Below are 14,637 nucleotides of genomic sequence, written 5' to 3' on the forward strand. Positions count from 1 at the left end.
AACCTATTCACTCCCGCCTGGAAAAGATCCAAGTTATAACGTTCAGGGAACAAGTCTGCAGGCAGAGAATTCCACTCCACAGCCGTTTGCCATATAAATGTGGAAGCGTAACGCTTCGTGCGAATCTTTGGAATATCCACAACATAGGGGCGGAATTTAAGCCTACGCCTAGTCCCCCGATGATGGAAAGGGGAAGGCGGAATTAAATCGTGTAATTCTATCGCACACTCTCCGTGATATATCCTGTAAAATACCGATAAGCAGACAACTTTACGGCGGGATGCAAGGCTCTGCAGCTTCGCCTCTACTAATTCCGAGTCACCTGTAAGCCTCTTGACACGCTTGTCAATTGAATCTAAGGTGGCAAGTTGGTATGTAGCAGAGCCATCCCAAAGGTGGCAGCAGTACTCCATACATGACCTGACTTGTGCTTGATACAACTGAAGCAACTGTCCCGGTGTGAAATAACGCCTCACCCTGGAAAGGATGCCAAGCTTCCTGTCTGCATTTTCCGCCACGTTAATTTACTGTTCCTTTGATCTTCTACAAAACGTTCGCTTCATTTTCTTCTTTTTTTTTTGCAATATTACAGATAAGTTGGCCAATCTGAATCAATGGCGATCCTCGTTAAGCATTTTTACAGTTTTTCAACGAGATTGACATTGTCCATGGAGTGCAATATTATCTCAAAGAAAAACGTCAAAAATACAAACAAAAATATTTCATCTTTATCTAATTTTAATGCATTCGGCACAAATTGCCAAATTTCGTAGAATATCGTAAAATCGACAGCAATACGTATAAAACTAACACCAAAATTAATTAAACAGTTGATAAAAACAAGTCATAAAGTCTCGAATTGCTCAAGTCAATTGTGACTACCCGTACTGCTACAAGAGTTAGCACCTCTTGAAATTTCAAATATTCTGGAATTTACCAAAAAGTGGTATTCTATTCACCAGCAAATGTGGAAACATTATAATTTTTTGAGAAGACAACTGATTGGCTCCAGAATACAGTGTGTTGAGACAAGCTATTCCGCAGCGTACAAAATAAATATAATAATCCGACATGCAGTAAGTTCCGTACCAATGTTCGTTGCACACAGCTGCACCCCTGAAAAGTACACATGAAATTTTTAGTTTGATTAGACCAGTTATGCGAGTGGAATCAATAATAACGCACACACTCAACATGGGGAAACCCTGTGTCGCGGGTGCCATAGACACACACATAAACCACCACAAATTACACCCAAACTCACGAGAGAAATAAATGTAGGCCATACAAATATTTCCCCCGGCCCGGGAATCGAACCTGGGACATCTGCGTGGCAGTCGAGTGCTGCGGCCTTAATACGTAAAAATCGTACAGAATATGTATCGTACCTCTCCAGCCCTTACGGGCGGCCTGCTCAGTGTGTGCAGGAGAGTACCTAACAGCAGCCGCCCCCCGCCGCGCCTCCCGCTCCCGCGCCCGCCGCGCCCCCCGCCCCGCCGCCCGTCGAGTGCTGCGGCCCAATCTTTATGCCGTTCGCCTACGAACAAACCGCACAGGCATGAATGCAAAGTGATCATGGTGATGACCATGTACGCGTGAACCAACAGCAATTAAAACAAATTAAATAATATATTTTACAATAACTTATTTTTTATCACTTATAAAAAAAGTACAAGCACATTACTCCACTCCACTTGATGTTAAATGGAAAATGGAATCCAAACGTGAATGAATGTAGTGAAGTGTTGATACAATTACTGCCCAAGCCACCCAGCAAGCCTACAAATTTTGACATTGTTCACTTACATTAACTTCATATATAGACGCACAAAACTGTCATGCACTATCTGTGATGGATCAACTCATTGCTCTGGATGACTGCTTAGTATCAAAAGCAGGTCCTTCGTCATTTATTTTGCCAAGTTGAACTGTTTTTTTGTTTAACGCACAACTCAACTTAGCCCCGCCTAGGGAAACCCTATGTCGCGGGTGCCATGGACACACACATAGACAACAACAAATTACACCCAAACTCACGAGAGATATAAATGTAGGGTATACAAATATTTCTCCCGGCCCGGGAATCGAACCTGGGACTCTGCGTGGTAGTCAGTCGGCATGGTAACCATTCGGCCACGGAGGCAGTTTACTGTGAAGTTTCGTTTTAGATTTACTGTGTAGTCTCGTTCTTGTTCAGAAACGTTTTATGAATGTATGTATAACATAGAGTAAACAAGTTAGAATAAAAACGAATAGAGAACTATGCATTAATGATTACACAAATAGTAATGAAACAAACAAACATTTAGAAAATTCCACATACCTCATTGTTGATATCAAAGACTCCCTCCTGAATCTTCTCATAGATCTCCTTGGCAGTGTTGATGAAAGCCTCTTCGACGTTAGCAGCAGTCTTCGCCGAAGTCTCCATGAATACAAGACCGTGCTCACGAGCGAACGCCTCACCTTCTTCCTTCTTTACCTCACGCCGGGACTCTAGGTCACTGGAAGTAGATCACAGGTTAATATTATTCTTCACAGTTACAAGAATTTGAAATACTAAACCGTTTATAAAGCTAACGGTTTAGCTTCACTTTCACTTCTCACTGTTAACTATAATCAACTTATAAGTACATCTATACAATGAGCAAAGTGAGGGATTTTCATGAAAACATCGTCGGTGTTTCGTAGAAAGGTCGAAAGCGCCATTTCGAAAAATTTTTAGGTGAGCATGTTGTAGTTTTTCACGATAGTTTTAAAACATTTAGGTCCTGTTTTAAATTAAATTTTAAAATATAAAGTTAATTAAAAGCAAAATTGAAATGTAAAACAAGACGTAAATATTTTAAAACAGTCGTTAAAACCGAAAACATGGTTCCCTGAATAATTTTTCGAAATGGCGCTTTCGACCTTTCTACAAAATTCTGACGACATGTTATAGTATTTGCATCGGAACCTTAATTAATGACGTAATGAATAGTGATGGGGCCACTAAGAAAATGACTAGGCTAAATAAATTTTATAAAAAAAAAGAATAACTGCTTACACTAACAAACATGGCTACCGTATTGTGTGTACCACCATAGACGAGAACATTAAATTAAAAACAACTTCGAGACGTACCTAGCTGAGCTGAACAGTCTTCCAAATAAAGGCTATCCAATGTTGTATTGGAAGGGTACGCGTGACATGCCAAAAAGGTAAGGCCGTGTATGTAAGTCATAAAAACCTGATGCTGTATTCCACATAAAATAGAAAAGCCGCGGTAGTCTAATGATTTGACCTACCACCTCTCGAGCAGAGGCCGTGGTTTCGAAACCGGTGTCGTACTTCCTTGGAGTAGTTCGGAATTTATGTGGGAAAAATTTAAAATTTACAATGAGCTTTTCGGTGAAGGAAAACATCGTCATGAAAACCTGCACGTCGATGAAGGTTCACCTCGGAAAACGTGTGATGTCCCAACCCGTATTGGGCCACGTGGTGGACTATGGCCTAAACCCTCGCCTGAGAGGAGACCCGTGCCCAGCAGTGGGACTATTTTTTATAATATCAAGTGACGGGACGAATAAGCCGTGCATCTGGTGGTAAGCTACACGCCTGTCCATAACAGTTGCAGTGTCGCAAAGATCTGAGGGGCACTGCTACTGCGCCTGTCACCCTGAGACATAAGTTGACAAGTCCCATGAGCTTGTCATTTCACCAGCACCCTTACCCTTCTAAACCGGAACACAGTAATGCTGACATTACAGCTTGGCGGCAGAAATAGGTAAAGTAGCAGTACTTCCCTGCACGAACCTTTTACAAAGAGCTGTACTGCTTTACTGCTACGTATAAATGGGTTGATGATAACATATACATATGTATACTTATATCTAAAGATATCCTCACCTCTTGTTGCCAATAAGCATAATGACCATGTTAGAGTTGGAGTGCTGACGCGCGTCCTCCAGCCAGGTGGTGAGGTGATTAAACGTATCCCGTCGTGTGATGTCGTACACTAGTAGGGCGCCTGCCGCGCCCCTGTAATATGACCGCGTGATTGATCTGAAACAATGAAAATATAGTCCAATTTTACCTTTTGATTTATGTTAATCTTTATCATAGACTGAACTGGACCTTTGTATCAATCATAATAACAAACTGTTATAATAGAGTATTTACACAAGACATATGAATAACAGTAGTAAAAACATCATGATATTCAATAAAATACATATCGACACTGGCAAAAGTAAAAAATGCATTTGGAAAATATTATTCTTAAAAGAATTACTTTAAATCGCTCTCTTGTAATATTTCCCAAATGCACTTTTTAACTTTGATAGTGTCGGTATGTTAATATTTGCTATGTTGTTACATTACTTGTAGTTCTTTTTCATATTAGAGATGGTTTATATTTGTCTACAATCTGACCTTGTAGAAATGAAGTAATTTATTTATTTAATACAGGCCTGTGGAGTACATGTTCGCCTAGAAAATGTCTGTACAAATTCAGGTCCTAAGGTTGCATCAGAGTTGCGTTCCCTAGCTGTTCGCAAGTTGAATGAGAAAGCAAAACGCTTCGAGCGTAAAATTTCCATAAATGAATATCCGTTATGCCTACAATACAATGGTATAGAAGTGCACAATAACAGATACAATAATCATGAATGTATGATATATAGTCATGTAAATATAAATTGGTTTCTACATTGTAGATATAAATAGATAGATACCAACAAACTGACAAGCCTCTTTTGTATGTAATATTAAAGACAATGAATCAATACCCTTCATAACTGTGTGGTTCATCAAAGCTTTGGTCCGCAGTAATAAACATTATGTGTTTTTATTAAAGTATGAAAATACGATAAAAAAATTCAAATGCTTTAATGTAGTTAACACAGAATTTAAATTTAATCACAAGTACGTTCCCTTGGGTTTTCAATAAGATTTATTAGTCACACACAAGCATAATGCAATTGTGTAATATAGATATAGGTATGTATGTATATCTGACTCATTCATCACAAAAAGGAATCAACAACTCAATAAGAGATAACACAAAGTGCGTGTTTCGATAGTCTGTACAGTCTATTTAAAATATACACTTCAGAGAATGAAACTGTATTACAAGGTTATCTATAATACTCTATTTTTTTTTTGTTATATAGGTCAGTTGAGGTGTATAACACCAATGTTTGAAGACACATTTTTTCAAGTATGTTTAATTAAGTATATACATCATAAATTGTGACTAATAAAATAGATCATTGTTTAAAAAGGCCACTGACATAAATTAAAATCTAAAGAAGCAATACAATAGAATAAGGTGAATAAGTCAATGCATTATCTTAGTGTTCAGACTTCTTAATTTGAATTGAAATTGAAATTTATAGATACACCAGTTGTATCTTGTGATGCAACAGAAGTGTTATAACGGAAACAGATATAACAAGTAAATCTAAGCAGAAACGAAAGCGGAAGTGTATATACTATAAATATCCGAATGAAATAGTTCCAAATAGGACTTGTTTTTGGTTTCATAATTGTACTTAACACAAAACATCCCAAAAACGCGCGTCTCATCACCAAGCAATCTCCAGTCGCGAATGTTTTAAACTTCCGTTTAAAGTTGCGAAAATAGAAACGGAAACAGATGCGAGAAAGCGTGCAGAATATCCGCAGTTGCGGAAACAGAGCTCTCTTGCATTACCATTTATGTCCCTCAAACTTACAGTAAATGCATATTCGACTCACTGACGACCTTCGAGGTCGAGTGACTCTAGCTTACACACCTGTTGTTATGGTGCCGTCATCTCTAAGATCCCGAGTTCGATCCCCGGCCGGGTCAATGTAGAAACTAACTTTTCTATATTAGCTCGGATCTGGGTGTTTGTGGTACCGTCATTGTTTCCGATTTCCATAACACAAGTGCTTTAGTTACTTACTTTGAGATCAGAGCAACGTATTTGATGTTGTCTAATATTACATTATTTGTATACTGCATGGATCAATGCACATAATTTGACAGCCCCACTGAATAAACAAGTTTAATATATAATCAAATTCTATTATTAATACTAGTTTATAAATTGGGAGTCATCAGATTTGCTCTCAATGTACAGACATACCTAAAAGCCTCTTGCCCAGCAGTATCCCAAATCTGAAGCTTGATCTGCTTGCCATCAATGGTGATCATACGAGCACCAAATTCCACGCCAATCGTGAGGTCGTGCACGGGCTGGAACCTTTTATCCGTAAACTGTAGAAGTAGGCATGATTTGCCTACACCTGTGAACACCAAAACTTTACTTAGAATGTTGAGTTTCCAAAGGTCTCTCTTTTTCAGTTGTTTCATAATAAATTAGAATTTTTAAAATACAGCATTTTTTTATGATACCAAATAATGGAACGAACAAGTTGTGCGCCTGGTGGTAAGCGATATGCCTGTCCATAACAGTTGTAGTGCCACTCAGAGCTTCAAAGCGCAAAGATCTAAGGGGCACTCGGGGGCAAGGAGCACATGGTTTTGCATGAAAATATCTAAACTAAATTTCAATTTTTCCTGTGAATGTTGTTCAAGTATAGAAGTGGCTTCTTAAAATATACTTTTTCATCTTTTGATGGCGTGTTACGATTTTCATATTTACGATTTTGGCACTGAAACTAAAGGTCTGATCTGATGGTGGCCAGAAATAGAACCACTGAATCTCAGTATTGTAAACAGGTAGAAGTCAAATTGCAACTTAAATAACATTATTAAAACCACAAAATTGTTTTTCCTGGTGTCAGAACTTTTTAAATTTTTCACTTTCTATTTGTGATAAAAGTTAATGTAAACATTTATTTTCCTTCAATTCTATACTTAAAAATTTTGTCCAATCTGATATTTTGGTTTTTTGATACAAAAGAGCATTCCATGCCAGCGAGCAACCAAATTATATTGTTCAACTACTACTCATACACAATTGCGGTTTACAATTATTTAGTTTCATTTTACTGAGGAAAAGTTATCATAAATGAATAATTAATTATTGTTATGCATAAATTAGTAACATACACAATAAAAATTAACTGAACACTTTCACTATCATTGTTCACAGTCCAATCTCATTCTAATAATAATAACTCCTTGGACAAAGGGTCAAAATTGAATAGAATAATATTAACTCCGTTATTTATGAAGTAATTTGCCCAACTACTGTAGGGCCCAAAAAAAGCACAATGTTTTTCTGTATCATATTATTCAACAAAAATCAGTGGAGCCTTAAAAAATAGCTACAAATTGTCCTTTTGTGTATAAATAAGTGTTAATGATTGGTAACAAATGTAGGTGCATAAGGTGCATACCATGTGGTCAATACCAGATACGTTGATCGATATGATACCTAATGTAAATGGAACAAAAAATGCTCATTTTATGACATTTAAATTACCTATTAATATATTTATTTCATGAAAATGTATATACTATTACTATTGTCAATCAATACTTTATTTGTACCACATGCAAAATAGGCACTTTGTCGTCGAGTTGCGGATACCAGCCCGTTGCACCATGTACCAAGTACCAAGTAGTACTTTATTTGTATATTTGAAAATCCATCAATTTAATTATGTCTGATAATTTGTTAGTAAGCAATGACTTAGCTTATAAGGTTTTTTTTTTGACCTGCTTTATGTTACTGACTTGGCAAATAAATCTACTGAATCTATGAATTAAACTTCTTGAATGTAAGTACCAAACAAAGATTTACAATGTAAAATGAACATCGTCATAGGGGAGACAAAGAAAACCTCAATATGGTAACAAACAGACCTTTCTAGATTTCATGAGATACATTTACTTAGTTGTAGAAGGAACATAAAAGGCACGGTGTCTAACCACTTGTGCGCATTTGAATACCTATTTGAAGTACCTACGAAAAGCGTGGGCGGAAAACAAAGGCACAAACTGATAACAAAAGCCACCCTACCTAAGCCATACACGATAACGGTACTACTAATCTCTTTCTATCAAAACACCATATTAAGGTCTTCCGGTATAGCTAACTACATGGAAGTTTACAAAGCAAAAGTGCTAAATTCTTTTGATAAACTATCAGGAAATAAAATCAATACCTGTGTCGCCAATGATGATGTATTTGAACAAGTAGGCGTATGCCATTTTCACTATCGTATCTGGTGAGTACACGAAACAACGATATAGAATAACAGTATATAACACTTTACAACACAATTACAGCTAAATTAGACGCAATTTTTAAGATTTTTCACAGCTGGTCAAATCAGTGTGTCATTTTGCGAAAATTGACAGAAGAGCATAGACAATGTTAATTGTATTGGTCGAATTCATGTCGAATTAGAATAGATAATGGTGTTGCAAAAGCCTATAATTTTTTTATGAATGAAACGAATACAATAATTTTTTTCTTCGTATTGAAGTGCGTACGGTGGGTACGGTGGGTAATTCATTGGTGGTGAATTTTTTTCCAATAATCTATTCAATTCATTCCTCATCGTCATCCACTGAACAGTTATTGGCAGTAACATTCTATTATTTGTCCGGTTCTGTTAATAATGCTAACATTGTCGTTACAATCAATCAACCGATATGCTGATAGTTTACGTCAAATTACCATTCACGGCTAACATGTTCCTCAATGAATGTTGCCCATTTAGGAAACTTAATAAAGTACATACTTGTGCTAAGAGATTCGTTTGTTATTATTCGAAAATAATTTTCCACGCTTAATTTAGGTTGTTTACTTGTAGTATCACTATGTGAGACGAGATTAAAAGTGTGTTCTAACGGATACAGTTAATTTGCTACGAAGTATTTATTGGTAACCTTAAATAATCAAGTGTACAATGCCGACGATATTGTGAGTTTGACTCAAGTCATGGATTCGCTTGAAGACTCGTCTTCGGCGAAGAATCAAAAGAGACTCGATTGTGATCGTGATCAAGGTAAAAATTGTAAGAATACAGTTCATCCGAGAGGTGCAAATGATGGTGAAAATGTGTTTACATCAATGTCAAATCCAAACGAATCTAGTTTGAATCCACAAAACGGGCCCCGGCCAAGGTGTTTAAACTTTTTATCAAGCTGTGACTCCGGTCAGTCGAGCAAATTCAGTGAGAATAACGCGGAGTGTGTTAAAGCGGGTACTAGTCAATCAGTGTGTAACAGGTTGAGTTCGTCAGGCATTGAACAGCTGGAGACACCAAGTGGCAAGACTGACTCGAACAGTTGCGACAATGGCTTCGAGCTAGAGCCACAAACATGCCAAAGGCACAAGGTATGTATGGACAAGGCAGCACAAAATGCACCATCAACAAGTGGCACTAGCAAATCTAGCGACAGCTGCGAAAATAACAGCTTTAAAGAAAGTCGAAAACGTCCATCAAGCTTAAAACTAAACCGACCAAACCTAGATGATGAAAGTTCTAGCGATACAGGGAATGATGATTACTCATTGGGATCAGAAGATGGTTGTATCTACACCTATAGGGGTGGAGAACATTTGGCAGATTTACCCAGCTCATTCTTCAGTCTAGACATGGGTTTGCCACTTGATAAACATCTTCCTATACCGCCAAATTATGCAGTGCCACAACAAGGAGCAGGTAACTCTAGAGACCGTGATTCAAGGGCATCAAGCCCCGACATGGACTTTTTAGAAATGGACTTTGATCCAGGCCCTTCATGTGAGGTGGATACGGGTGATGAGTCATCGCCAGATGTTGAGCTTGAAGCTGCGAGTAGCATGCCTGAGGAGAATGAGCCTGTGATTCGAGGAACATCTCCAGAATATTTGGCAGCGACAAGACCAGTCCCTATGCCACCAGTTGTAGCTATATCTGAATCTGAGCTATACCGTGACGTGCCATCAACTAGTCAAGGAATTACAGTAGCTCAACGGGATGTAGAGGAGGTCAGAGCAAGCCATAGTAATATTTATTACGGACCATACATTACCCATGTGAACGCAAGAGGGGAACAACTATTGGTGAGGAGGACAATGTCACATTGGCCCCATACTGCACCTGTTAGCCTGCATGTGTCTAGTGGGGACCTGGTGTCACCTAGGGAAATGTTAAATTGTAAGTTTGAAAAATTAATGCTTTAAATAATGTTAATTGTGTATTTATGATTTTTTTTACTTTTGGTGGACGGTCCTTTTATATTTTCGTTTATTATAAAAGATGTTAGTATTTTATGGTTAAGAATGCTGGTGCCCAAAATTATATTAAAACATCATAGCACCTATTTTTCATGATATAGTACAGCAGTTGCACTCGCAGCACCTCTGGTGAGGTATCTTTTGTTCAATTACTATTGCTATTGTGTGTTTTGAGTAGTGCTTCATTAGGTAAAGTCATTACTCTAATGTTTCTAATAGAGAAGGGAAAAACTACTTATTTTTTTAAAAGTTTAAACATTGTGAGTTTTAAAAAGTGTGCTTTTTTAAACACTTTTCACTTAAGTACTTTTTAGTTTGAAGCTTACAAAATCGTTTAGAAAAATGTTTAAGCGCATAGACTTTTATGTTAAAAAAGTTTACAACGTTGTGTTGTTGTGTGAAAAGCAAGAGTAGACCACTAAAGGTTTTAAAAAAATTATTATTCACTGCGTGACTTGAAACATAAGCACATTGTTAATGCTTACACTTACATCAAAAAGCGTGCTTATGTATTTATTTTAAAAAGCAAACTTTTTTAGTGCTTTTTGTTTAAACAGCCACCTCTAGTTTCAGTTGTTGTCATGGGTTAATAACGAATATCTAGGTACTTTGCTTGGTGACATAATTAAAATATATGTATTTGAATCCTGCTTTAATATTTATATGTCAAATTATAGATGATGAAGACCATGCAGAGAGACCATTTGCACACCAGATCAACCAGTCATTTGACTCGGCCAACCTGTCTTCAGCACTGTACCACATGACCATGGCCAAGAGGCTCATGGTTGAGAAAACCAAGTCTGAACTTGAAAATCATGAAGTACCTACCATGGTGAGTACCAAAGAGCTATTTATATTTATATATTATTTTTATATATTTATAGTAATTAGTTATATCACATGGATATTATCTCAAAGAAGTAGGTTTTTCCTGTAATTTGTAATTATCTGTATAAGTGAAGTCTTTGTACAATTTAAAACCTTCCTAACTTTTTTATACAAAAGTCAGTAAGAAAGAGTCGACAGGGTAGAATTCAGTTTAGAAATGTGCAATTTTCACAGATGTTGCCTATATTAACAAAATCTGTGCTGTCTAAGTTTACAAAGTAGGATGTACATTATATATAATAGGATGGACATTTATATATAATAGGATGGACATTGACTAATTTGACAGCACTAAACTAAAATGAAATTAAGTTGGAACTTAGTTGACAAAACTTTTTTATTCTACTACTTTTATCTTCTATCTGTCCATAGTCGGGCGACGCTACAACAACCGTGACGACTACGCCTGTAGTATGCATGGCCACGACATCTGGTATATCAATAACCAGCTGCAGTGCTGGCTGCACTGAGGCTCCCCGGTGCATGGTCTGGTCGGAACGAGAGGCTTGCGAACGTCAGGTCACGCAGATTGCGACATCTGCTTGTGGTGCTACCGCTGTTGTTAATGTTTTTGTAAGTCAAAATATGTCTGCAAGCACTCCATACCACTATATCGACCCATATAGAACAGGCTAATATTATTATTAATACAGAGATTGAACTAACACAAAGAGAACTTCGTGTGATCCGGCTAGACACGAACCAGTGTCTGTTGCCTCAACGTGGCTACCTATCCAGCCAGCAGACGGCACGAATTTCTCTAAGTGTTTGTTGCGGATCTTTGTATCGAATTTAAACTTAGACAATAAAAAATATCACAATTTCAAGCATATTCATTTTCAAATAACAGCCATCGCATTCTTGATACTATTTGCATTTTTTTTTCAGATTGCATTGGGAGTACCTGTCAACTTAGACAGAATTAATTCTGCTGTTAATACGAGACAAAGGGCGAATAGTGCTCCTCTGCCAAGGTACCTATCAGTACATAAGAATAGAATATATTTTATTTATTTCTGCCACCAAGCTGTAATGTGTTAGCATTACTGTGTTCCGGCTTAGAAGGGTAAGGGTGCTGGCTGGTGAAATTTCAGACACATGGGACTTGTCAACTTATGTCCCAAGGTCCGGCGGGAGCAGTGGCAGTGCCCCTCAGATCTTTGATTTAAATCTCGGAGTGGCATTGCAACTGTTATGGACAGGCGTGTAGCTTACCTTCAGGCGCACCACTTGTCCGTCCCGTCACTTGATATTATAAAAAAAAAGAAATATTTGTGCGATTCTGTACCTTGAGCTGAAGTCCTGGCAAAATCATACAAATTGTTATTTTAGTTTTTTTATTCTTTAATTATTTCATTTTAAATGGTACAAACAGCTCATACTCTTATCCCAATATAAGTTAGTTTAATAACAGTAAGCAATCGGTTCCAATTAATATAAATTCACTAAGTACGAAATAAGCATTAGTAACTCACAGATGTTGTTAATGGAACTTTGAAACATCAGATATTTTTATGTTATATTTAAGTGATAAATAGATAATGCAATGATTGTCTATTCACAAATGACAAACCTATATTTAATTTTAAAACCCTTACTTAATTAATTTAATTACTACTTTATGCCTAATTCTTTTTTATTTGAATATAAATGTCCTTTTTTTGTTTCGTTTAATGTATCTGTGTGTGTATACGGCCCAAATGGTGGTGTTTTACAAGATTTGCATGTGGAAACCAACTCAAATCAAAGAGGCTCCTTGGAGAATCATCTTACGAGGTTAAAATATGGCGACTGTCATTCTCGATTATTTAGTGATTACAATCGTAAATGATCCTTGCCTGGTGTAGTAATGCAGATTGTAAGGAAATAAACTTAATTGAGTCAAGGACACAATATTCTCCATTTTCGAGGTCACAAAAATTTTATCTTTGACAGACAGTCCTCTTTTTTATAAACTTAAAAACTAATAATCTATTAATAATAAACCTATAAACTAATAATGGAAATGGGAACGCTTCCAGGTACATCTTGTCGCGAGCAGTTGCTGGATGCACAGCTACAGACCTAATCAACGGCATTCAAATGGCGTCAGACGGTCTTGTCACCGCCCGATTTTTCCCCACATACCCAGAACGGGCTGTTTCCCTGTCCCATTGGCTTGCAGATTGGATTTCTTTAGGTACTTATAGCCTTTTGTTTATTTTGTGGATTTATTTCATATCGTCGTTTCTTTGTTAGAAAGACGAAGTAGACGTAGAGTAGTAGTAGAGGTGTTTAGTTTCACCGATTGATAATAGATGGCGTTTTGTAAAGTTAGTTACGTGGTTCGTTGTTTACTTTCACCGCTTGATAATAGATGGCGCTTTGTAATTTTTAGTTACGCAGTTAGTTGTTAGATGGCGTTATACATAATCGTAGAACAATATCTGCCAAATGTATGAAAGTCTAAAACGCGCAAGTAAAGTTTTCCCACTTCGATAATATATATACAAACGGCTGAGCTCGTCTAGTGTACTTGCTTCGGCAGTACATATACTAAAATTGGAACGATACAGAGAAGATTAGCATGGCCCCTGCGCAAGGATGACACGCAAAATCGTGAAGCGTTCCACATTTTTTGATAAATATAATATTGAGTATACTTTTATAATATAAATTATGATTTTTTTTGTGAATAAAGAAAAAAAAGCAGGAAGGAAAGAAAAAGGAAATGAAAAATTCAATGCGGAAATAATTTTTGAAGCCTATATTAATGAACTGCCATGAACGAACAATGATTCACTGTTAGGTACAGGTCGGTATAAGGCCCTAGTCCATCACGCTCTAGTCTCATGTGAATTGGGAACTATGGTATTATTGACGATAATAACAAGTGTAATGCCCCATTCAGGACCAGTGCAAACCCTCATCGAACCTCAACCTTCAAGTTAGTGTGAAATACGTTAAAAACGAATGCAAAGGTTAATTTATAAATCAGAAATCAGAAATATTTATTGTATTAATTGGTAAAATACAGGTGTTACTTACAAGTGATTAGATCTACAATTCTTACCCAAATCAGGCGTACAATGTCTTAAAATTACAATTCAATTAAAATTTATTACAACGTAAATGTCAAAAATTAAAATTATAATTAAGTTAGTTATACAATTGTCAAATATGTGATGTCTTTATATAAAATTCGTTAAGATTGTAAAAAACTTTGTCAATTAACCATTTTTTTTTAACTAGCTTTAAATTTATCACCATTTAAACATTTCATTTCCATTGGAAGTCTGTTATAAATTCTAATCGCTGTTACATAGGTGCTGCGGTCAAAGTTCGTGCTGTTTATTTTAGGGAGGACAAGACGGTCCTTGTTTCTGACGTTAACGGAGTGTACATTAGATATTTTAGTAAAGAAGTTACTGTGATTACGTACAATTATACAATGTTTTATTCTTTTTTAACACCGAAAAAAATACGCTACACCGCCGCCATTCGAAAAATACTCGACTAATTTCATGTACTCCCTATTATTTATATCTTACATTTTTTCAAGAAGTTGTTGTGTTAAATCATTGACTTACAAATAAAT

The 14,637-nt window shown here is 36.6% G+C and overlaps 2 protein-coding genes and 1 non-coding gene across 3 annotated transcripts in view; 2 read left to right on the plus strand and 1 right to left on the minus strand.

Annotated features, from left to right (window-relative positions):
• Window positions 1-588: 588 nt before the first annotated feature.
• Window positions 589-8,152, minus strand: LOC113230757 (ras-related protein Rab-2A). The gene is made up of 6 exons (XM_026464840.1): window positions 8,104-8,152; window positions 6,114-6,273; window positions 3,889-4,044; window positions 2,324-2,504; window positions 1,389-1,537; window positions 589-1,116 (listed from the first exon to the last, which is right to left on the minus strand). Exons 1-5 carry the CDS (start codon window positions 8,147-8,149, stop codon window positions 1,436-1,438), a joined length of 645 nt encoding a protein of 214 aa, XP_026320625.1. The 5' UTR covers window positions 8,150-8,152; the 3' UTR covers window positions 589-1,116; window positions 1,389-1,435.
• Window positions 8,153-8,981: 829 nt separating this feature from the next.
• Window positions 8,982-14,637, plus strand: part of LOC113231031 — a 13,301-nt gene continuing 7,645 nt past the window's right edge. The window contains exons 1-5 of the mRNA XM_026465180.1: window positions 8,982-10,089; window positions 10,847-11,004; window positions 11,433-11,633; window positions 11,949-12,034; window positions 13,082-13,239. Of these exons, the coding sequence (XP_026320965.1) occupies window positions 9,018-10,089; window positions 10,847-11,004; window positions 11,433-11,633; window positions 11,949-12,034; window positions 13,082-13,239 (1,675 nt within the window). The 5' untranslated portion in view covers window positions 8,982-9,017. The remainder of the gene's footprint in view (window positions 10,090-10,846; window positions 11,005-11,432; window positions 11,634-11,948; window positions 12,035-13,081; window positions 13,240-14,637) is intronic.
• On the plus strand, window positions 13,572-13,678 carry LOC113231168. Its single transcript, XR_003310543.1, has one exon. It is a non-coding gene; the product is annotated as a U6 spliceosomal RNA (small nuclear RNA).

The sequence above is a fragment of the Hyposmocoma kahamanoa genome, unplaced genomic scaffold (assembly GCF_003589595.1).
Source record: "Hyposmocoma kahamanoa isolate Upper Pololo Valley unplaced genomic scaffold, ASM358959v1 64, whole genome shotgun sequence".
Taxonomy (NCBI): Eukaryota; Metazoa; Arthropoda; class Insecta; order Lepidoptera; family Cosmopterigidae; genus Hyposmocoma; species Hyposmocoma kahamanoa.

Excerpts from the sequence above, each read along its gene's own strand:
- LOC113230757 (XM_026464840.1), bottom strand. The coding sequence starts at position 8,149 with ATGGCATACGCCTACTTGTTCAAATACATCATCATTGGCGACACAG. Across the intron at positions 4,045-6,113 it reads GCTGGGCAAGAGGCTTTTAG|ATCAATCACGCGGTCATATT; the intron begins GTATGTCTGTAC and ends TCATTGTTTCAG. Across the intron at positions 2,505-3,888 it reads ATGCTTATTGGCAACAAGAG|TGACCTAGAGTCCCGGCGTG; the intron begins GTGAGGATATCT and ends ATCTACTTCCAG.